A 26,259-nucleotide genomic window follows, 5' to 3' on the forward strand; every position below is an offset into this window, starting at 1 on the left:
TTTTTTTACATTATATTATAATTCTAACAAATCTTACGACTCTTTTTAATTATGACAAAAAGAGGCTTATGTCTTTCTGTTTGTTATAATTTTTTAAATTGCATGGCAGATTTTTATTGAATTTTCATAATTTTAAGACCCTATTGTATATGCAATTTAGCATTTAATAAATTATCTAATCTAATGTAAATTTACAAACGCAGCGTTTTTAATTGGAAAAAACTCGATTAGTGTGAGTGCTCTCTTACAAACTACTTACGTAACTTTGTTTTCTTTGTGTTTGCACCTAAGCGTGGTCATTGTTGCAAATTGAATGGGATAACGGTTCAAATCCGGTTTTCCCGCTGCAGGCGAAAACACGCTCAACGTATAAGTTTGAGAAGAACACATTGATGTAAAAAACCTAGACAAAACCTAAGAACATCGAAAAAAGAGCAAAAATGGAAAAATAACTCAAAATAATATCGTAAAATTGATTGATTCGCGTTAAAATAGGTTGAAAGTATGGTTGAGAAATTAATGTCTCTTTATTTTAACATTTTGTATTTGATTACATATACCTTTCAGATATCAGTCCTCATCCATTTCCATTTTAAGTAGATACGAAAAGTACAATTTTTTTTATATTGTCTATAATATAAAAAGGAAGCACTAAATGTGTTGGTCATCGCAAATCTCGAGAACAGCTGAACCGATTTCGCTAATTCTTTTTTTGTAATATTCCTTGAAGTACGAGGATGGTTCTTACGGAGAGAAAAATTTAAAAAATTTGAATCGACTGTTAGGCGGAACGAAGTTCGCCAGGGCAGCTAGTTGTAATATAAATTAGAGACAATTGGAGTATTACAATTTGCAAAGAAGTGCATATCTATTGTAGTTACTTATATCAATGGAAAAGCACACAAACTTTTTCTTTGAGAGAAAATCTTAGCCGAGCTTGCATTTAAACTGTTTAGTTAGTAAAAGTGAAATAAGAGTAATTTACATACATTACTTTGTTGAGAACGGTTTTATTAAATGCAGGATTATGCGTTTTCTCATTACAGAGTATTAAGAGTTCTTACGAGCTTTTAAGACTTTTTTAAGTTAATATGATCTTTTTAAGATTAAGAAAGTTGGTGCTCAACGTTTTCCCGTTTCTTCGTATACTGAAAGTACGTAAATCTCCACAGTTTAGGTGGGCCGCACCCCTGCAGCATCAGGATTGAAGAGTTGGAACCAGATTTTTTATAGGAATATCTTGCGAACTCCAAGGACTTCTTTGGATCAGAAATCGCACTGAATTGAGAACCTCCTTCCCTTAGGGAAGTACGCGGCTAGGAATATAGTAGGTACTAGCTTATGCTCGCGACTTCGTCCGCGTGGACTACAAAATTTCAAACCCCTATTTCACCCCCTTAGGAGTTGAATTTTCAAAAATACTTTCTTAGCGGATGCCTACGTCATAATAGCTATCTGCATGCCAAATTTGAGCACGATCCATCCAGTAGTTTAGGCTGTGCGTTGATAGATCAGTCAGTCCGTCAGTCAGTCAGCCACCTTTTCCTTGTATATATAATATAGATAAACCGTGCCATCGAAATCTTAATTTCCAATTCCAAACTAAAGCATCAAGGATAATACCTTCCATCCACCTCATGAATATGGTAACGCGAACAGCATACCAGTGGAAAGTGAATACCGTGGTACGTGAGGAATTCACGATGACCTTAGACTGGGAAATGTCTGCTATACTTGGCGACGCACTTGATTAATCTGTATAATACGGGCTTATATTTTATTACATCGATATGGTTATGCAATGTTGCAAACTCAAATTTATCTTTATTACAAAATTTAGCGTTATTGTTATACTACCTAAACATAATCCAATACCAATAATAATCATTTGGCCCATTTTGTAATTTTAGTGATTTAGTATTTTTCAAACTCGCAATGTATAACGTGCAAAACTCGGGTCAATGCGCCGCCTATGACGCGACATTGAATCCGAGTGGCCTACTTACGTAACGTTCGTTGACCTCTAGCGTCAGTCAAATGTATTTACAAACGTACGTAAATTTTTACAAAAGTAAGTAAAGGATTTTTTTTATTTTTTTCGCGTTTTTATTTGTTGTATCATATCAGTAATCATCAGTACCTGTCTTCGTTTTTACCAGCGCAGCGTTCTGGTTACTCCCTATATAAAAGGAAAAGGTGACTGACTGCTCTATCACACACACACACACACACACACACACACACACACAAACACACACACACACACAGCTCAAACTACTGGACGGATCAGTCTGAAAGGCATGCAGATTGCTATTATGACGTAAACATCTGTTAAGAAAAGATTTTTGAAAATTCAACCCTCCAGAGGGTAAAATAGGTGTAGTCCACGCGACTAAGTCGCAAGCAGCTAGTCAAGTACGTAGGTATATTTTTCACTGCATTGTGAGTTGTGACAGCAGATATTGTATTGCAGAAAAGACTTCCGAAGTAGTACAAAAGTCGTGCATCGTATGACCTTATTAGCTCCCAGACACAAGCGCGTGATATCAAGATTACCTTTTCTATACATTCCAGCATGGACAATTGATTTGAAAGGAAGGTCGAGTAGATCGCCCATTTTTTGTGTGGGCAGCCTATTTTGTATCGATCTAATTACAGATTTACATTATTCTGTTTTTTATTAATAAATTACTGTAATATTTTTTATTATAGATATAGCGAGCAAACGAGCAGGCGGGTCACCTAATATCGATAGATCAGTGTAGATTTTCTTTTTTTAGGGTTCCGTACCTCAAAAGGAAAAACGGAACCCTTATAGGATCACTTTGTTGTCTGTCTGTCTGTCAAGAAACCTACAGGGTACTTCCCGTTGACCTAGAATCATGAAATTTGGCAGGTAGGTGGGTCTTATAGCTGGCTTAAGGGGAAAAATCTGAAAACCGTGAATTTAGGGCTAGATCACACAAAAAAAATTAAATTGTGCTCATGAACTAATAATTAGTATTTTCAATATTCGAAGTAAGATAACTATATCAAATGTGGTATCATATGAAAGGGCTTTACCTGTGCATTCTAAAACAGATTTTTATTTATTTTTATGCATCATGGTTTTTGAATTATCGCGCAAAATGTCGAAAAATACGACTGTGGTAAGCGCTATGGTGGAAGCGGGCTAACCTGGAAGAGATATGGCAGTTTATTGAACACGGCATCGTACCGGAACGCTAAATCGCTTGGCGGCACGGTTTTGCCGGTAGGGTGGTAACTAGCAACAGCTGAAGCCTCCCACCAGACCCAGACCAGAGAAAATTTAGAAATAATAAAATACCAAATTTCCTTTGCCTGAAATCGTACCCAGGACCTCCTACTAATAAGACTACAGCACTCACCACTACGCCAGGGATGTCGTAAAATTAGTGAAAAATAATATAAGTACCTACAGTACGCGGCAGAAAATAATGTACTTTTAGAAAGAGACAGCCGTTTTGTAGAGCATTGTTCCTGACGTTGTGACTGACAAAACGTCACATAGGTATGACTGACAGAGACAACGCTCTACAGAGCCGTAATCTCATTCTAAAGGTCGATGTACATTATTTTCTGCCGCGTAGTGTATTTAGGTATTTACTCACGCTTGTTGTCAACATGGTAACAATAGTTTGCATTCTCATAATTATTACGAGACAATATTATAATAACGGCACAAAATGATATAACATTTATAATTCCATAAATTATACGTTCCATTGGTCCATTGGACGCAAACGTGACTTTTCGTATCGAAATTATATTCACAATTTGACAGTGTCCGCATTTCGCATTCAAAACGTGTATGCAACGGCATTAATTATACAAAGTACCTACATGCTGTGCGTAATAATCAATTAACTCAAATTATTTACTATATTCGGACATTTCCGCGGTAACAGATAATCTACCAGCAGCCAGATGTGCATTTCACGAACACTGAAATTAAGCAGGATGCTACGATGACAAAAATACATAAATGTAAATATAAAAATACATAAAATAAATACATGTAAATTGAAAAATTAAAAAGAGCAACCACCGAGTTTCTTGCTGGTTCTTCTCGGTAGGAACGGCATTCCGAACCAGTGGTAAATTAAAACTACCTGACTATTCATAAGCACTTGTAAAAAGTTTACATGAATAAAAAAACATTCAATTCAATCATACAACCCGGGCATCATCTAGTACAAATCATATTTTGTACTAGATGATGCCCGGGACTTCGTCCGCGTGAATTTAGATTTTTAAAAATCCCGTGGGAAATCTTTAGTTTTCCAGGATAAAAAGTAACCTATGTCCTTTCCTGCAGGGTTAGCATGGGCGGGGATATAATTTTCTCCCCCGGGGAAAGGATAAAATCTTTATCCCTCCGACAGCTTTATCCACTCTCCGAGCATGGGCTCAGGAGTGGATATAATTAGCCACAGTGAATAAAACGGGGGACTTTTCGGTTTTTGGATCTTTTCCTTTACCTTTATTGGGTTAATGGTAATTGGTATTTGGGACCTATGTTGGGTTTATGTTGGGGTTCACAACCATATTCCAAACACAACCCAAACATAACCCAAACACAACCCAAACATAACCTAAACCCAACAGGTACCGCGAGACATGTTTTGATTTTTTAAGTTCTATGAGAATAAACTTAAACCCACGTCTAATGTCGAGGATAAAATTGTCCCCGAATTAGGGATAAACTTCTCCTCTCCCCTGTTGCCGTGCTTTGAGAGGTGGACAAGTAAATTTTATCCCTCGTCAGTGGATATAATTGGGGGATAAAATTTTTGTCTCCTGCCCATGCTAGGGGGGCTGGGGTGGAAGCTATCTCTGTACCAAATTTCGTCAAAATTGGTCGGATGGGCCGTGAAAACCTAGCAGACAGACAGACACACTTTGGCATTTATAATATAAGTACGTATGGATGTGAGTATTGTATGAACGAATGTATATTCAGGAAAATGCAGGCACGTACACTATGAGGTGTTCTTTGTTACACCTTAGCGATTCACATTTTGCAAAATTCAATATGAAAACAAAAATGAGCAACAAAAAAATTACTTAATAGACACAAAAAATTTGATATCAAAATTAGATTTCAAAAATAACAACAATTAATAAATTTTTAATTAGAATAAACATTCAAATTAAAATTTCAATAAAAAAATTATTTACTTGACGACGCTTATTATTTCGCAGTCTTTTTAATAGTATTTTGTCTTATTAATTGTTAGCTTATGTCTGCGACTTCGCCCGCGTGGATTACATAAACCAACCCCTATCTATTTTACCTTTTCTTTTTTTTTTCTTTTTTAGGGTTTCAATTTTCAAAAATCCTTTTTTTAGCGGGTGTCTATGTCACTATAGCTATCTTTCAATGTTGTTTCAATCGTTTAGGATAATGCGCGCGACATCGTCCGTGTGGAGTGTGGACTACGCAGATTTCAAATCCCTATTTTACACCCTTGGGGTTCAATTTATAAAAAAACGTTTCTTAGCGGATGTCTGCGTCATAATAGCTATCAGCATGCCCTTCAGCCTGTGTGTTGCTGTGTGTGTGAGCTGTGAGTTGATAGATCAGCCATTCAGTCAGCTTTTCCTTGTATTTATTAATATGAACTGATGTAATTAGTATTTTCCTTGCATAAAACATCATTCATCAAACATCACTAAGCTAGCTCATGAGCTGCGTATCTTACCGCAGTCACAGTATGTAATTTAGGTATTCAGGTAATCTGTTTATGTGCACGTGTCACTGCAAACAAATATGGCGTATGTTTGACTTTACTGATGGACGTCTATTGATTATGCATGGACAGGATGCGTATTTACAAAATATACCTACCCTGTGGAAACCGTTAGATTGGCAAAATAATGATGCTTCCCCAGCCTTAACGGAATTCGGCTTTAAGATTGCCTTCCTTAACTTAACAAGTGACTAAGTAGGTACATACCTATTTAACAGTGACTTAGGCTACTTTTTATTCCGGGAAATCAAAGAGTTCCCACGGGATTTTTAAAAACCCTAATTTCACGCGAACGAAGTCGCGGGCATCAGCTAACAGCAATTGATTTAATATGTAGTGAATATGTAAGTATATATGTATTCTATTCAGACTTAAAATTTTAAGGTAGTAGGAACCATAATAATGTAGGTACCTATCTATAATTAGGTAACTTATTAGAAATCTATAATTAGGTATTTATTAGAAATGCAATTAAGTAAAATGAATATGAATAAGACACAAATAATATAGTGTAGGTATGTATACTGTATAGTGTGTGTCTGTGTACCTTCGTGAAAAAAGAGTGTGACCAAAATTTTGATGATAAAATCGGTGCAAATATGAATAGCACCATCTATGGAAAAGCTTAGGAACTACGTACCCGTTGAGCGTAACATGGGGGGTCAAGCGCGCCCCCAGGCCGAAACATCGCCGCGCTGACTGCTGCCATCTGCTGGCTACCTCACTTTACCCTTCCACCGAGACATTGTTCTGGAAAAAGGAAACTTTTATTTAGCTACTAACTTTCATTATTAACTAGCTGCCCCGGCGAACTTCGTACCGCCTAACGCGCCTAACAGTCGATTCAATTTTTTCTCTCCGTAAGAACCATCCTCGTACTTCAAGGAATTTTATGAAAAAAGAATTAGCGAAATCGGTTCAGCTGTTCTAGAGATTTGCGATCAGCAACACATTTAGCGATTCATTTTTATATATTATAGAGATTTATTAACCTAGAACATACACACATACATACAATATACATACATACATAGTTCAGCATTTACATAATATTAACTTGATTTTAAAAATCGTTATGAAATCTGCGCTTAGCGCTAAAGTTTGATAGCCATGATGTACGTATATAATATACCTACCTATACTTAGATTGCGATGATGATATATCTCACTATTGGTTAAAAAGCTAGCAAGAAATTTCAATAAATTCGCAATAAATTCAGTCAAATTGAGTACTTCTAACACTCCTTTTGAACACTCCTTCTAGCTTCCCTGCCTATGAAAAATTAATAGGTAGGTATAGTTGTAAGATGATGATTTTTAACTATTTAATAAAACTTAGCGCCTAACTACAATTTCTTTTATAATAATGTATGTTCATTTTGGGTTTAGAATAAAAAGGATATCAAATAAAACACACAAACTGCTTTCAAAGAGTCGAGTCGAAAATATCCAGCTCAGGAAAACTTGAATAACTAAAAGCAGTTCACACAAACTTGCTGCAAAACACAAACGTGCAGCAAAATGCAAAGCGCAATCGGTGATTTACTATCAACTATGCGCCAAGTTTATAAAGTTTGCGAACCCAAGTCGCACGGGACCTAGGAATTTGATCCTAGAACTTCGAACGCAAACCAACGAGGCATTGTTAATGTGACCTTTAGACTAAAGGCGAATTAAAGCTATGGTCATACACAACGCGCGGCGGGAGCAGGACACTCCTAGATGTTGTAATACAAGAAACTGTATGAAGGTTTTCACTCTACTCTATTAAGTGCTTCATATTCATTACGAATCTCTAGTAGCTCCTGCCGTGACGCATAAAACCCGTATTTACAGTATTAAGTATATTTTGTGTGTACAAGTAGTTTATATGTCATTTTCATAATATAGTAATTCTAACTTGAAAGGTATACATACATATATAGTATAGGTACATAAATCCTTTAGAGTTGCTCCCACGACGAATTTCTGACTTTATCAATCCTTCACGACTGTCACATTCTGACATTGTAACTGAATCTTTTGTACACAATCTCTAAGCTAAACTGAAATGGCAGAATCTAAATCTATCATCATCCCTTTCATTATGCTTCCTGTGCAAAATGATAGCACTAGGTTTAGACTTGCCAATTTATTTTAGCTAACTTAATTAACTTAACTAAAATGACAGGTCCAAATTTATTTCTACATAATGCTACTTGCGGAAAACGATAGCATTAGATTTAGACATCAATATAGTAGTTTAGAAATTGTGGTCTACAGAATCAGCTACAATGTCACATTGACTGCCTTTTATTTATTTATTTTTTATTTAAATAGAAGTTAGCCCTTGATTGCAATCTCACCTAATGGTAAGTGATGATGCAGTCTAAGATGGAAGCGGGCTAACCTGGAGGTGGTACGGCAGTTTTTATTAAACCATGCTCCTTTGGTTTCTACACGGCATCGTACTGGAACGCTAAAACGCCTGTATTGCTGCCGCCACACGTCGTGTTTGACGAGGGCTTAAGGGCAAACTAAACGGTTTCAACGGTAGTCTCTACGCTTCACTGAACAAGGCCTGCTAAACAAGTTTTCCTTTCATTCTCATTTTTTGTACTCTGCGCTAAATCATGGCGCTTGTTTTTTTTAACGGTTAGTTTAAATTTAATTGCGTTGTTTTTGTTTACTATTGTGTTTATTAAGAATAATGAAGTTTGGTCATAAACTAAGTAGTCCATTAAACAAGAATAAATTGGACACGAAATTTGAATTGTTTATCTTGCCATTCACTTTTTTGGACTCTACTTGGGTATTTTTATTTTCTACAGTTAGATGTGTACACGTACAACAAAATTGTATTAAATAAATACTAATATAAACATTTATACAAATATAATTGTAGGGCAAAAAAGCTATTAAAATGTAGTCAAGTTCTTAATAATATGACGTATGAATAGATATCTCAGGGCTCGTGTTTGAAACCCTCTAGCTTCAGTTTTAAGTTTACCTAATTAACTAATCACCCATCTTACAAATCTAACAATAATTTCATTTAAAAAAACTATTTGTTTTTGAAGCCATTGGAAGAAGTCTAAAAACTCTGTATGTAGCAAAAAAAGCTTTTTTGCCCTTGATGAATATAATATAACGATAAGTATTTTTGTGTTTGCCCTTGAATTAAGTAAAACCGGCCAAGTGCAAGTCAGATTCGCGCACTGAGGGTTCCGTAATACAGTCGTATTTTTTCGACATTTTGCATGTTAATTCAAAAACTATGATGGATAAAAATAAATAAAAATTGTTTTAGAATGCACAGGTGAAGCTCTTTCATATGATACCCCACTTGATATAGTTATCTTACTTCGAAATATGCAAATACTAATTATTAGTTCATGACCACAATTTTTTTTTTGTGTGAACCACAAATTCACGGTTTTCAGATTTTTACCCTAATCCAGCTATAACACCAAACCACGTACCTACTAAATTTCATGATTCTAGGTCAACGGGAAGTACCCTGTAGGTTTCTTGACAGACAGACGGACATACAGACAGACAGACAGACAACAAAGTGATCCTATAAGGGTTCCGTTTTTCCTTTTGAGGTACGGAACCCTAAAAACAACAAAAGGTTTTCGTAATTAGCAATCAGAACTATAAACAGGAAGTATATACCTACTCGAGTAACTCCCCATAATAGACATTTCCGTAAGACATAACATAATTAAAGATGTATGTAGTATGTAGGTACCTAAGTAGTTCCTAATATACCTACCTACCTACTTCCTTAACTTTGCTCTCGTTTACACACTTCTTCGGTTTCCAATACGGCCAAGTGCGAGTCGGACTCGCATACGAAGGCTTCCGTACAACCGCACAAAATATAACACTATGCACCTAGCTACTTCCTTACCTACTTTTTATTTTATTTTTTAATTTGCATAGCGGCCAATTTGATTTTTTTATTATGACATGTGTTGTCATAGTGGCAATAGAATTAGACGTCTGAGAAAATTTCAACTCTCTACCTAATACGGTTCATGAGATATGGCTGACAAACATACAAACTGACAGCGGAGGCTTCGTAACCCGTGTTGTCACCTTAGAAGTATGGAACCCTGATAAAAAGCTAAATAACCTACGACTACGAGTATCTATTTCATACAACCTCGCTTCATACCAAGCCTCTAACTAGTCTATTTTTTCCATAGCATTCAACCTGCAGCCATTATTGCGCAATGCAAACGCATCCGTGACGCGGCGCCTGCGCAGCGTCGTGTCATTGACCCGGCTTCCTATTCCCACCGACCAATGCCTATTAACTACGTACGTGTAATAAATCGAGAGCATGTCGAGGCTTCCTACCTGTCGAGTGTCGCGTACAGGTGTGATTGTTTACTTTCTAAGCGTATTAATTAATATATGAAAGATTTTTAACAACTCTGATTTTATTTAAAACTATCTTATGCTCACGACTTCGTCCGCGTGGACTATACAAATTTCAAACCCCTATTTCACCCCCTTAGGGGTTGAATTTTCAAAAATCCTTTCTTAGCGGATGCCTACGTCATAATAGCTATCTGCGTACAAAATTTCAGCCCGATCCGTTCAGTAGTTTGAGCTGTGCGTTGATAGATCAGTCAGTCAGTCAGTCAGTCAGTCGCCTTTTCCTTTTATACATTTAGACTATGGTAGGCACCTACACTGTATTGATTATGTTTTAAGAAAGGAGTTATAAATTTCATAATATCATTCATTCACTTCATTCACATATTCATTACACTTACAAATCTCTTACACTTACAAATCTTTTACACTAACAAAGTTGTAACTTGTAGACCGTGTACATTAGATACTTAGTTGTAATTATAATTTTAGATTAATAATATCATGTACACACAACCTTGGCGTTGCCTTTAAAAGTATTTATTACAACAGTTAACATAATTGGCTCCTCACCTCGAATTTCCATATAATTTTGCCATTATAATAGCCGAAGAGATAACAACTCCACAGAAAATAATATAATAATACTAATTAAGTGACATGCAGTTATGAACACCGCAAAGTTCTAACGTTTAGAGAAATACCGCTACTGCCTTATCTACAATAACGTTGATTATTTGAAAGAATTCAAAACCTATTAATTAAAAAATACAGTAAACTAAATGTGACGACCTCCCTGGCGCAGTGGTGAGCGCTGTGGTCTTATTAGTGGGAGGTCCCGGGTTCGATTCCTGGCAGGGGTTTGGAATTTTATAATTTCTAAATTTCTGGTCTGGTCTGGTGGGAGGCTTCGGCCGTGGCTAGTTACCACCCTACCGGCAAAGCCGTGCCGCCAAGCGATTTAGCGTTCCGGTACGATGCCGTGTAGAAACCAAAGGGGTATGGGTTTAATAAAAACTGCCATACCCCTTCCAGGTTAGCCCGCTATCATCTTAGACTGCATCATCACTTACCATCAGGTGAGATTGCAGTCAAGGGCTAACTTGTATCTGAATTGAAAAAAAAAAGACGAAATTAGGGGTTATAATAAAAAAAAGATGTATAAGTCTCGCAAATTGCTATTGCGCTGGAACCATGTTTCATTAACATCGAAATCGAAAAAAAAAAAGTTTTTTACAAGTTTCATAATTATCACCTTCTGTTGTGAACTGTGTTTGTAAAATACTAACATAATTCTATTCTACATTTTTTTTTTAATTTTTAGGTCAAACCTTTATTAAGACGTTTAACAGATATCTGTTAGATATAGGTATATAACTGTTATATAGTAATTAATTGAGAGAATGACAGACGTAGTTTATTGGAAATCTCGGCCACGGACGTATATATCTCATTGACTTATACAGCAGCATTGGTTAATTAGCTTGCTCAATTTTATGAATAAAAAAATTATAATAAATGAACATAATTGCTGAAGTGTGTTTGTTTGTTGGTTTGTCCTTTAATCACGCCGCAGAGGAGCAACGGGTTGACCTGATTTTTCACATGGATACAGATGAAGACCTGAAGAGTGACATAGGTTACTTTTTATTCCGAAAAATAAAAGAGTTTCCTCAGTATTTATGAAAATAAAAGTATTCAATAAACACAAAATCTCTACGACCTAGACACGTATCTCGAAGAGTCTACGTCATACACTGCCGAATGGCTGATTCTTCTCTTTCTGAAGTAGAAGGGGTTGAAGAACCACCACAAGAAAACAGGAGACATTCCGATCAAGTAAAAAATTCATTTGACGATTCGAAATCACTTGCTATTGTTGTCGTTGGTTATTCCTCATTACTGAGTGTCCTGACCCCTTCAATTCATCACATACAAAATGGCGGTAAATCTAAATCCATGTCAAATATATTTTATGTTTAAACTACAATCGTATGTGAACTTAGTATTTTAAACAGTAAGCTCGAAATTTTCACTGCGCGATTTTATTCGCAGAATTCTGTGACGTTATGGAAATTGTACGTAGCCACACGCACTCGCGAAAAAATACGCACGAACGGCTTCAAACAATTTCCATGTCACAGAATGCTGCAGAAAAAATCGCGTGGTAAAATTTCGCAGTGCGGGCTTACCCTAAGGCTTTTGTGGAGGTTTCTATTTCAAACATTACTATTGATTACAATAAAGACACAACTCACGACATTCACCCAGATATTGCATTATGTGTATTGCAAGGGTCTCCATAGATCACGTACACCGGAACCGGCCATAGACAGCGCATTGACAGTCACAACAACGTACAAACAAGTGCTACTTTCTAGAGAAACGTGAGCCATGTTAATGCTGTATTGGCGTATTAGGCAATATTGAGGTTTGAGTTAGCTAGTAGACTTGTTATATGTAATTTAAATCATACAAATAAATGACGCCCGCGACTTCGTACGCGTGTATTTGTTTTTTTTTAATCCCACGGGAATAGGAACCTAATTTTCCGGAAAAAAAAACTAAAAAGTCAATGTCCGTTCCTGGAATGTAAGCTATCTCTGTACTGGATTTCGGATTAAAATTTTCAAACTTTCGCCTGTAGGTAAATATTATAATATTGGTGTGATAGTGTGGAAGTATGGATTATCATAATCATGACGTAGGTATAGTCCGTACAAAATAAGAACTCACTCGCCATTTTAACTGTATACCTATGTCATGTCAAAAGTTGAGCTTACCTTTAAAATAAGGACTATAATCGGGAAACTTGCCTGAATTAATTTGATTGATTTAGGCGCAGGTACGCGCCTAAATCGTACTCCATCATTATTTCAGCTGAGAATTGCAATATTGGCATCTCGACCTGTCGCGAACTATACCTATAAATTCTTCATAAAAGCCCGTTTTTTATTTCGGACCACACATAGATAACTGCTAATATTGTACAAAATAGGTGCCAGAAACACGTTCAAGTCTATTTAAAGGTAGCATTGAGCAATAATTGATACTTGTTACACTGACGATAGACTTAAGTCGAAACGGGAAGAAGAAATCTCGACTCTAGTATCATAAGGTCGGATGTGTACTTCCGACCAAACTCACTTTTTTACATAAAGGTAATGAGTATTTCGGGCTCTTTCTGCCAAGCTGACACTAGTATTTCTATCTCTTTTCGTTGCAAAGATAAATACATGCATAATGTCGTATCTGAACACATTCTAAAAATTTGGAGAACCATAATTATATTTTTTGACTTGCGTATGTATGCACCAAAGCAATGGAGAAAAATGATAGATGTATTTTGAGTTCGACCATTATGCTACGAAATAAGTTTATTTGTAATTTTATTTTTATTTTGTTTATTTGAAAGTAATCAACAGCGTAAATACATAATTATTATTTAAATTTAAATCTAGGTATAACAGAAGGCCAAAAGAGATTACTTAAAATTATAATTAAACTATTTTAACAGAATAGAGTTAGAATAAATGTAGGTATATACAATAATAAAATAAAATTACAACAGTGTGTGTATGATTGTATGTGTGTGTGTATGCGTAATACTAGCTGGTACTGCAGTTACGCACTTCTGCTTCTAAAATATGTAATAATTTTGTTAGGTAAAATCACAACAGATGTTATGCTTCGAATTTTTTGTATTAATATTTGGACTGTGAATCATTTAAGACTTTTTGCCTTGTAATATAAATAATTTTGCAATAAAATTCATGGAAGTAAGTTGAAATAAAGCTTTTTGTTTGTGACTACATTAAAGTTGATGTGATTAATAGGTAAGAGATCCATCCTATTTCACCAAATTTTTGGACTAAACTGCTGAAAACATTTTGAAAAAAGCTGAAGACATTTTGAAAATGTAGACTAGAAAATCTTTTAGGACCACGAAAATCACACCATGGAAATCTAAACATATATTATAATAATACCCACTAAGCAAAAAACCGTGCATTTATGGTGTTTTTTATGAATCATAGTTCAAATCATCAGTTCAAAAATTTATTGCCCTAGTTTTTAAGGTAGCCTTAAAAAATTAGAGTACCTAATCAATTTTTTTCTTCTTTGCCCGTCTTATAATCGACCGAATTTGATATTAATCAAGAGCAGAAATTATAAGGCACCTACAATATGTGATGATAGTGATTCTAAAGAAACATACCTAATTATAGGAAGCTTTAGATTATGTTAATTTAAATATAAATGTAGTATAAATTAATTTATTAATTAAACAACTAATAAAAGTGAAAGTAAAAAATAAAAAAACTTAACTAAAACACGAAAGAAACAGTTTAAAAAAGTATCTGTTAAAAAGAACAGTCGAAACAGAAGCAATGGAATTTTCAAGAAAGCAGAAAGTATTTTTTTTGTTACAAAAGTGGCAATGCCGGATTTGACTTACAGTAAATCCTTATACCTGCGTAGTTTCTGCACCTTAAAAACGATTCATGATGCTACCAGCAGTGTTGCTACTTTAATGTGGTCTGAAAACATCAGCTGCAGCGGAAGGAATAAAACAGTATCTTGTCTTATTTCATTAATCTACTAGAGAAGAAACAAAGTATTCTCGAAATTGTTGAAGAATTGACTTTGTGGTCTGATAATTGTGTCGGTCATAATCGGAGCATGATAATCGTTATGGCTTACTTATGATTATTATAAGGATTACCACACTAAAAGATGATAAATCACAAGCTTTATGCTAAAATGCAACATGTACCTACGTGGAGTAAGATGTAATCCATGCACAAATGGAAAAAAAGGGAACAGCTGAAAACAATGCAGATTACTAAACTAAGAGATTGGTCACAGTTTACAAGAACATGCGAAGGAAACAAAACTTTTTGATAAGTTTGATTTGGCACTACAACATATTTTTAAAGACCACATCCCTTTACAAAGGTGATATATCAGGACCGTTTGTTATATCAAAAAAAAATAAGAACGGCGGGGATTTTCAGATTTCGGAATATATTACCTGGCTACAACTAACGCAATAATGCTGGGTGTTATTATTTTATAAAAACTACTTTAAAGAAGACTTTTTTGTATTTCATTAGTATGTTATAGGTACATATAAACTTAAAATTCTTCCCCGCTTTCGCCCAATATACGACATAGTGAGAAACCATTATCCACTGTAAAATATAACCAACTTTTGCAGTAGGTACCTGCTGACCTCCATTCTTACTTTACGTACCTAATCATTATAAGGAAAATCAGGCTATGTTGGCATGTTTTAGATTTCTATATTGATGTAACCGTCATGTATGCAATTCCACAAAAAATTTTTGGCCCACTGTAGGTTTCTAATTACTTTGTAATTTTTTTTCCAATTTTTGGCCGTTGTTTTTAATTAATGGGCTTTACTTGTGAATTTGTAAATGTTATTTTCATTCATTCAGAAGTCACAAGGTTTACACGGATGCAATGGTCAGACTATCGGGCGAATGCAATTATTATGTTTCAGATCTAACTAATCAGTTTCAGAAAAATCAGATAGGTACATTGTTGCTATCTCACAAAAATGATTTTTGTGAGATAACCACTGTGATCTTTTGTCCGAATATTACTTATGTATAATCAGTTAAGACGTATTATGAAATATTGAGTAATAGATCCGACTTTTATTTCAAATTTGTAATAGTAAAAATTGCAGCCATAAAGTCGGTTTACAACTTATGCACACAATCTTTTAGCACAGTTACGAATATTACCAGCATAAAGTTGCATATCGTCCATTTTGAAGAAATTGTGAGTTTATATTTTATTTATTAATGATAAAGTATTTCTAGTAATGGTTAATGATAGGTACAGTTAAGTGTTAAATATTACAAAAACAACTGAAATTGTATCTCTAGTAGTTTAGAAATTATGACCCGATTTCCCTAGCATTTTTGTTTTGGCTCTCCTGAAAAGTAGCAAAAATCCACATCCGACCTTATGATACTAGAGTCGAGAAATATTAAACGATAAAAAAATCTCCCGGCGATTTCATGCTACTTGAAGGGCAATAAAAATTATGTCTGGACAAGTTTCGAGGGATATAAATCGAAAGTCCGGTTCGCTCGCCCGTATGGCTGTTAACAGCTATCTCTTGCCAAGTACGGCTGAGGCATGGCATAACACTTTTTATAGCTAAAGCAGGGCAGAAAGCGTAAAATCCTATAGCGGTAAATAGTCTTAATTTAGTTTCATATTCTTAACCGATTAGACAAAGCCAGATATATTAACATTATATCAAGGAATATTTAAAAAACCAGTCAGAGTCGGACTAGCACACAAGCTTTTCGGTACCATCGTACAAAATTGTGACAAAGCGGCCATTTTGAATTTTTATTATTTGTTATAGCGGTATTAGAAATAGGCAACCACTCTGAAAATTTCAACTTCCTACTAGCCTGGACAGCGCTTAAAAAATTATACCTATTACGATTTATGAGATACAGCCCGCTGACAGACAGACTGACGAACGGACGGATGCATGGACAGCGGAGGTTTAGTACCCATTTGGCTCTCATTGGCACCCTTCTCGTACGGAACCCTGGGTCTCGATTGCGGTAGAATGACAGCTACAATGTCAAGATCGCAATCACCTCTGATTGGTTGACGCTCGCTAACTATTGGCTACAATGCATTGTTGCAACAAGAATCGCACAAATTCAGCCAATCAGAACAATTGAGATTGTAATAATGATTGATGCAGGTTTCCCGCAATCGAGGTGCTGAAAGGCTAAAAATCTTTACAACCGATGTCTAGTTCGTTGGATCCCTTTCGAAAACACCGATATTACAAGCGCAAAATCTTACCTTTAAAATACTCCGCTACATAACAATTTATTACCCCTACTTTCTACAGTTGTAGTTATTTGAGAAGATAAATGATCTCAAGTTAACACCACGGTAAATTGTAGTACAAAAACACTTTGAAAATAAAGCCTTTAAGTGATATATAAAAGGAAATGGTGACTGACTTACTGACTGACTGATCTATCAACGCACAGGCAAACTACTGGACGGATCGGGCTAAAATTTGGCATGCAGATAGCTAGCAATCAATCAGTCAATTCGTCAGTCAGTCAGTCAGCTTTTCCTTTTATTTACAAAAAAGGAAAAGAAATAGACGTTCTCAGTCAGACATTAAATTAGAAAAATTAAAAATCTGAAGAAGTTTCAAAGCTCAGAATTACAATCAATACTTATTGAATCACATGACTGGAATTCCAAAAGCCACTTGGAATATTAATTATGTGCACGTAAGCTTGCTATTTTTTTAGATTCGCATTCCAGACTGGCCTTATTTTTGCCACAATTTATCATAAGCCACATTCTGTGAGTAAACATGAGTGAAAATGGCCGGTTTACATTATTCCAGTACTATGCCAGTCAGGCAATGTAATCTAGCGTTATAAAAAAGTTATCATAGTATAAGTAGTAGTCATAGTCATTACTTTATTTTATTTAAACGTAACATACTTAACTTCACATACATGGACGCGTAATTAACGTTACCCATACACTGAACACACACACACACACACACACACACACACACACACACACACACACACACACACACACACACACTTTATATTTGTTTCATAATTTACTTTTATTCTAGGCTTCCAAGGATACTATGTTTTTATTTCCTTCATCCACTTAGTTTTGATATTATGTCATGTACTTAGCCAATAATTGTTCTTTTTTTTTAATTTTGTTCCTCTGTATGAAATAATTTTAACTCACTCTTATATATTGTTAATTTTTCGAGAAAATCTGTAATTGGCCATACTTCTGTAATTAGCATTTAAGAAACTTATTGTATTATTTCGCTGTTGATTTTCCTATGATAAATAAAATATAAAATAAAAATAAGTCCGCAAATTGCTATTGCGCTGGAACCATGTTTCATTAACATCGAAATGAAGTCATTTTGACGTCATTTGACGTAAGTATATTTAAGTACTAGCTGATCCCCGCGGCTTCGCCCGCGTAGATTTAGGTTTTTAAAGATCCCGTATAGCCTATGTCACTCAGGAATAATGTAGCTTTCTACTGGTGAAAGAATTTTTAAAATCGGTTCAGTAGTTCTAAAGATTACCCCCTACAAACAAACTTAACGACATTACCTCTTTATATAATATAAAGATAAAGATCCCGTATAGCCTATGTCACTCAGGAATAATGTAGCTTTCTACTGGTGAAAGAATTTTTAAAATCGGTCCAGTAGTTTTTGAGCCTATTCAGTACAAACAAACAAACAAACAAACAAACAAACAAAGTTTTCCTCTTTATAATATTAGTGTAGATAATACAACGGGCCGTGCAGCAGAATCGTAATATTTTAATTTCGCCATAACTTCAAAACCAAACGTCCAATTTTAATCATTCAAAGACCAAATATTATCTCCATAAACTGTTCTTAGTGATGAAATCATTTATTTTGATAAGGATTAATAGCATGAGTAAAATAAACGCGTTTAAATGTAGTCCAAAAAAAAATTCAAGATTTTTAAATAAAAAAATGGTTGCTGTGCCTCACTCGACATAGATAGGTATAGTGTGTCGCGGACTTTTTTGTAGATATTTATAAGATCTACAATTAATTAGAACATTTTATGGTTCTATCTTTTATAGTTTAGGCAGCGTACGCAAAATAAGTAACTTTTCTGGTTGATTTTTTACACCTTGTGTCCGAAAAACCCAAATATCTTACGGAACCCTATTTTTTTCCAAAATAAAATATAGCCTATGTTACTCGTGGATAATGTAGCTTTCGAATGGTGAAAGAATTTTTAAAATCGGTCCAGTAGTTTTGAGCCTATTCAGTACAAACAAACAAACAAACAAACAAACAAACAAACAAACAAAGTTTTCCTCTTTATAATATTAGTGTAGACAACGGGCCGTGCAGCAGAAATCGTAATATTTTAATTTCGCCATAACTTCAAAACCAAACGTCCAATTTTAATCATTCAAAGACCAAATATTATCTCCATAAACTGTTCTTAGTGATGAAATCATTTATTTTGATAAGGATTAATAGCATGAGTAAAATAAACGCGTTTAAATGTAGTCCAAAAAAAATTCAAGATTTTTAAATAAAAAAATGGTTGCTGTGCCTCACTCGACATAGATGGGTATAGTGTGTCGCGGACTTTTTTGTAGATATTTATAAGATCTACAATTAATTAGAGCATTTTATGGTTCTATCTTTTATAGTTTAGGCAGCGTACGCAAAATAAGTAACTTTTCTGGTTGATTTTTACACCTTGTGTCCGAAAAAACCCAAATATCTTACGGAACCCTATTTTTTTCCAAAATAAAATATAGCCTATGTTACTCGTGGATAATGTAGCTTTCGAATGGTGAAAGAATTTTTAAAATCGGTCCAGTAGTTTTTGAGCCTATTCAGTACAAACAAACAAACAAACAAACAAACAAACAAACAAACAAACAAACAAACAAACAAAGTTTTCCTCTTTATAATATTAGTGTAGAAAAATATCCCATCAGCTCGAAACTTCAGTCTAGTGCTGACGTCACTAAAATGGTGGCCACGCGCATTAGCAGCTTGCGGGACTTATATCACTTTCAATTCATTATGCAATCCAGCACCTACAGTTTCTGACCTGGCAGTTTAGAAAGAAAAAATAACGAATTAATTTATATTAAACCAATTTTCCGGGATAAAAATTAGCCTATGTCACTCTCTTTGACTATAGATACCCATGCAAAAAATCACGTCGATGCATTGCTCCATTGCGACGTGATTGAAGGACAAACCAACAAACCAACAAACGAACAAACCAATAAACCAACAAACAAACACACTTTCGCATTTATAATAGGTGTAGCGATTAGTTGGGATAAGCTCTCACGACATCATCTATTCCAGTACAGCGCTGGAAAGAACCCACTAAATCCATCAACTGGAATAATGTGAACCAGCCAGAGAACAAGTTGAACGAGTGTACATTGGTATTGCGAAAGCTGTCAACTTAATTTTGTATACAAACATACATGCGAACACATTCTCGTTAAACGCAAGGCTACGTCGCCGTCGTGAAAAAACTTAAATTTAAAATTACAGGTTGACCGCGACCTAAAAGCTTTTATTGTGAAGATATTATAGTCCGCGCCAATTAAATAGTCGTTCTTGAAGTTAACCGCAAGACGCGTCGCATTAGCATAATATTTTAGGCGTAAGAGGGGCGCGCGACGCGAGGGAGCGGAACACACCAGCCCGCGCACCGCACCACACCCCGCGTTCGCCATCTGCATTAGTGTGAGTGCTACATTCGTACACATTACACGAGCGCGTGGAACAATACCTGCGCGAGCTAGCACTTGTATCGTAGGTCAGATGCGACTATTTAACTGCCGGAAACTACACTAACATAACCGAGCGAGGCCTGTTAAATTTTCATCTCAAAATAAAATACAATATAGCGTATTTTGAAATGGTTAAAACAGAGAGAAGGTTGTATCATAGAAATTGCTTTAGAAGCTGAAGAGCAGTAATTGTAGAATAAGGAAAATACCTATAGTTCGTCGGAAAATGTCTTTATTGCGAGCTTAATGCGAGGTAGATAAATATAATTTATTTGAATGTGATGAAAAGAAGCTTTTGCATTAACGATGCACCCAACTAAGTGCAGACGAACCGTCATACAAAATAACTTTATATAGGTACGATTCATTACCACATTTGGATGTTTTAGTACGTTATCCGACACCGCGATCTGACACTACGTGACGCAACGAGTCTAATTACCGACGCAACTAGACTGTGACGTTCACACATCAGAGACTCGTGCTAGGTATTTTGATACGTTGTTTTATTTCGTCTGTGCAAATGCAAATTAATCTGCGAGCCCGTGCCACAGTTCACGGCAGTTAGGGAATTTCTAAAAAAACGTCGAGGCTTCGACGTCACTGGCTGTCCAAAACTGAGGCAAGTAGTCCAAGCAAGTAGTACATTTGACGTAGGTAGCCCTAAAGTAGTAAAATATTTGAAATAAACCAAGAGTTCCCTCACTCTAGTTCAATCTGCCCGTGGATTGAGACCTAGTTTACTTTCAAACTTTCATTAACTCATACGATCAATATCAATAAATACCACTAGGTTCCTGATTTAATCATTAATGTCGATTGCAGGAATCTACATCAATGATTAAATCAGTACGCTTATTATAAATGCGAGAGTGTGTTTGTTTGTTGGTTTGTCCTTCAATCACGTCGTAACGGAGCAACCGATTGACGTGATTTTTTGCATGGGTATAGTTAAAGACCTGGAGAGTGACATAGGCTACTTTTTATCCCGGAAAATTAAAAAGTTCCCACGGGATTTTTAAAACCTAAATCCACGCGTACGAAGTACTTGAAAGTCACAGACATAAACTTTCATTGACTCATACGATCAATATCAACAAATACCACTAGGTTTCTCCTACAATATACATCAATTATTAAATTATTATACGAATACTCATAGATGATGGGATAGATCATAAATTATTATTTATACCTATAATTTACAATTAGCAGCCTTAATTAGGAGACCATACATACCACCATAGCCCAATATCCAGACGATGACAAATGTTAGAAAAGTTATATATATACAGCATGTGTTGATATGAACAGCAAAAAATATTGCAGCAACAATCCTATGGAATTAAAAATTATAAAGCTTTTACCGTCGTACCTATAAGGACGAAATGACTCTATCCCAATGCATACAACAAAAACTATAATCAGGCGTACCGTGAAGTTATTAGAAGCTGTTATAGCCCTAACGGGTCGCTTGATAAGTCCTCGTGACAGTCCGCTCAAGTTATTAAGTTTTCGTTGACTTGTTCTGTCATTACGTTCCAGCAAGAAAATTGCAGTAATAATCCTATAGATGCTTGAGCCGTCCTATAAGGTGGAAATGACTCTATTCTGAGCTACAACAAAAACTGTAATCAGGTGTAAGTTATCAGAAGCTGTTATGGGTCACTTGATAATCCCTCGCGGCAGCCCGCTATTAGCGATCACCGTTAACCTGACGGGTGGATGCCGGTAAAAAAGTGTTTGGTGGTCTAAGTCATGAGAGAACAGCTTGTTTATTACCTGATATTTATTGAACCCTTGCACATGGTGACATTTTCACGCGTATTCGACGCACGTTGACAGCGCTGCAAACTGTATTGTTAGTACATGCAATGTTGACCAGTTTGGCCTGTATCGCGCTCGCAGCGCTTACTATTGCGTATGAGTCTTCAAGTGCAAGTGCAAGTGTGCAAAATGTCACCGTTTGCAAAAAAATGAGTAAAAAGTAATGTGGAGCAATTATATAACGGTTCATGATGTGATTAATTAGAATGCTATTGATTTTGATCTTAATAAACTAATATCCTGTGAAAAATGGAATAAATAGATTTGCCTTTAGACTTTTAGGCGATTCAAAATAGCTTGTGATGGTATTTTTGAACAATCTAAATCGTTTCTGAAAATTGGTATTGCCTTGAATTTTCAATTAACTGATCATTACTACTAACAATTTAAACTCGTAAACTAAGTTTACTTATACGGTTTTTACTGGATTATAATTATTTAATCCTGCTGGATCAAAAATTCTCTTGATGCCTTAATTTTAATAAGTTCATCACGCAAAATGTAGGATTTTGTCATATAAAAATAGCGGGCAAACGGGCGGGCGATCACCAGACATTAAGTGACTACCGCCAATGCATTGCCAGCTTTTCAAAAATTTGTGATTATTTCTTTCTACTTGTAATTTACTACTTCTGTTTTTCTTTCCAACTCCAATTTGTTCTTTTTTCAATTTCAAGCATGTTGAACTAACGAAAATAGTTGCAAACTGCTTGTACCATACACCAAATCTCTCTTTATCTGTCCTTAATTAATGTGAGCGACTAGAAGCCAGCAGGGCGTTGACGTCGTCGTGCCTTATTCGTCAATGACCGTTTCTATTACATTACATTTTATGTGATAACTATGTCAAGACTAAACAACACATGTTTTGAAAATATTAATATTAATATATTATGCAGTGCCGTGCCCTGTATATACCTATAGCTATACGGACTATAATATTGAACTCCTTCAACTGTTAGTAAGTTTTTGGTTAGTTTTCTCTACCTCTCCTGCCTTCAGTGTTTCCATTTACAATTCACTTCTCAAGTTTTATCAAGAATTATAATTTTTTTCTGTCTCAATAATAAAAAGCAAGGAAGCATAATATATGCCGTAAAATCTTTCATATCTCTGATCTGGTTATTAATAGCCTATATTCGTGGTGTGAATATACTTTGAAGCAAACATAAATAAAAAGTATGACACACATTCATGGCGCTTGCGTAATAAATGCCCAAGAAATTATACAAATGCACGCGAAGCTTATGCAAATCTGAATGCAAGAAACGCGACAAAACATTATCATAATCAGGCTTATAATTGATAAGTGTTATCAAATCAACTAAGGGGTTGCGAAAAGTAGCTTACCGCTTAAAGTAAGACCGGATTCTGTAAATAATGCTTGATTTATGGAAATGTAAATTTAAACGTCTAGGTAGTACCTAGTAATTTTGCAACTATGTGAAATTTTTGGGGTGAACGAAATTATATTCGTAGCTATATTAAAAACAAACGCTGTCTGAAAATCCATAAAAATATAATAATACAGAGTAGTAGATAAGTAGCTATTTTGAATACGAATTAGTAAAAATAATATTAACTAGTATGTCTCTCTATTCTTATCATCAAAAAAAAATAAGAAAGAGATAGCGTTAATTTTGAAAACGTCCGAATGCTTAGAAAAGTGTGGGATTGAATAATGAATTGAGTGCAGTATTTATGTCAATAGCGAAACTGAAAGTTTTGAGATATTCGAACGATTGGAACATTTTGTTCATCCCCAAATTCTATCAGGTTACAGTGATTACGTTTCTGAATATTTTGTCGCAGCAAATGATACAGCATTAAATAGTTCAGCATTCAGATAATCAGGAGCAATTAAAATAATAGCTGCATGGTACATGTGAGAAATTCATCAACTACCCGGCTGACGTATAACGCGACAGCACATAACGGTCCGATGAAAATTTGCTTAATTATCTCTCGTCAATGATGTAATTGAGTGATAAACAGTTGAAACCGGCTTAGAAATCAATCTAATAACTACTAAATAAATACCTACATGTAAATGGTAATTGCTGATTGAGCGGATTATTTCTGTCTTATTATTTTATATTTCTATGTTATTATTTCAATCTAAATACATATACAAAAAGAAAAGTCTTGTCTCCCTGATTGCCTTATTGCCTTGCCCAGCAAAAACTTCTGGACTCTAGGAAGCTAAAATTTTGCACAAAGATCCCCCTTATAATTTAAACAAGAAAATAAGGCTGAATTTTTCAAATTCCCACGGGAGCTAAGCCGCGGGTGATTCGCTAATATAAAATATCGATGAACTATTGCTAAAAATGGGATTAAGGGTGAGTAGTTATATCTATTTGTATGGTGGCAATGGAGCGCCATCTTTATGATCCGGATGATTGCACTAAAAATTTCGTCATGCAATTATGTTGCTGGGGATGTAATGACCATTTTTAGAACTAGGTGTACGATATAATCACTGACACTCAATACAAAACTATACTATATGTACAGAAATGCTTTACATACATGAATTATCATTGCAAAAATGAAATTCAACTTATAATTCAATGGATTAGACTAACGAAGCCGCAAGCATCTATTAGTAAATAACTAAGTTAACAATTCAATAATCTAATTTAAATAAGCAATTAACATACGGTTTGTGATAAAAGCAAATGGGATGCATGCATCGAGCGCCGGTTACGCTCCGTTTCACAAGTAGGTTAAACAGAGAAACAATAGTCAATTATGCCGTATGTGCATGCATGTTCCTGTTACATATTATTGTGACTGAGAGACGAATGCTAGACGAATGTTTAGTTTAGAATATTGTAGAACTAGCTGATTTGAGAGTCACCTATCTTTAGACTAATTTTGAATTTGTTACATCTCTATACCCATATATAGCACACATCTGGCGTGTAGGATCCAATACTAACCCTCTAGAAGTAATTAGAGTAGGTAAGGTAGTTTGTAGTAGACAGATGATTACCTGCAAAAAACGAAAATGCCACGTTAATATTTAACATAATATGTATAAAATTAAGTACCTACTCGAATGTAGTATAATAAAATAAAAATGCACTTAAAATAACACACTATTGGGTCGTCGCTTAATTCACTCAAGTAAGACCTAGCCGTGAGCTCAGAAATAAGAAAATAATATGTCGAGCACACTGATTTCTAAACGAAACGTGGCTTCTAAGCAGAAGACCATAACAATCCGCGGCAGACAATAATATACATCGACCTTTAGAATGAGATTTCGGCTTTGTAGAGCGTTGTCGCTGTCACTCATACCTATGAGACGTTTTGTCTGTCTCAACGACAGAGACAATGCTCTAAAAACCGCTATCTCTTTCTTAAGGTCGATGTACATTATTTTCTGCCGCGTACTGTACAAAATGATAGCTGTCGCCTGTCTAAAGTAATCTTTTGATCAAAGTACATGAAAAAGTAACACATGTTTCCCATAAGTACCTTAATGTAAATTGCCTAAGCCTAAATAACTATCAACAACTGAGCACATAAAAAGCACAAAACACAAAGCGTTGGGTTAACAGCCTTACATAGACACGTTTGTTCCGATTTCACAATCTATTAGACCTACTGCGCAAGCAGGGTCTAATATTTTCGTTTAGAATGGCCGTACATTGACTGAGAATATTTTTATTTTCTAGAAGAAACAATGCATAGGTAATTCTAATGAGTCGTTAACATATCTGAAATGAAGAAGTTCATCATCACGATCATCGTCAACCTACAAACGTCCACTGCTAGACATAGGTATCTTGTAGAGAGTTCCATTTGCTACGGTCCTGCGCCACCTGAGTCCAGGGGCTCACTGCAATTTGTTTGATGTCGTCTATACATCTTATAGGGCGTTTGCCAA

At 35.3% G+C, this 26,259-nt stretch overlaps 1 protein-coding gene across 1 annotated transcript in view; it reads right to left on the bottom strand.

Moving 5' to 3' along the window:
* RhoGEF64C (Rho guanine nucleotide exchange factor at 64C) overlaps positions 1-26,259 on the bottom strand; it is a 171,132-nt gene that overhangs the window by 48,222 nt on the left and 96,651 nt on the right. The window contains exon 3 of the mRNA XM_069503065.1: positions 6,415-6,525. Coding sequence (XP_069359166.1) covers positions 6,415-6,483 — 69 coding nt within the window. The 5' untranslated portion in view covers positions 6,484-6,525. The remainder of the gene's footprint in view (positions 1-6,414; positions 6,526-26,259) is intronic.

The sequence above is a fragment of the Maniola hyperantus genome, chromosome 14 (genome assembly GCF_902806685.2).
Source record: "Maniola hyperantus chromosome 14, iAphHyp1.2, whole genome shotgun sequence".
In the NCBI taxonomy this organism is placed as follows: domain Eukaryota; kingdom Metazoa; phylum Arthropoda; class Insecta; order Lepidoptera; family Nymphalidae; genus Maniola; species Maniola hyperantus.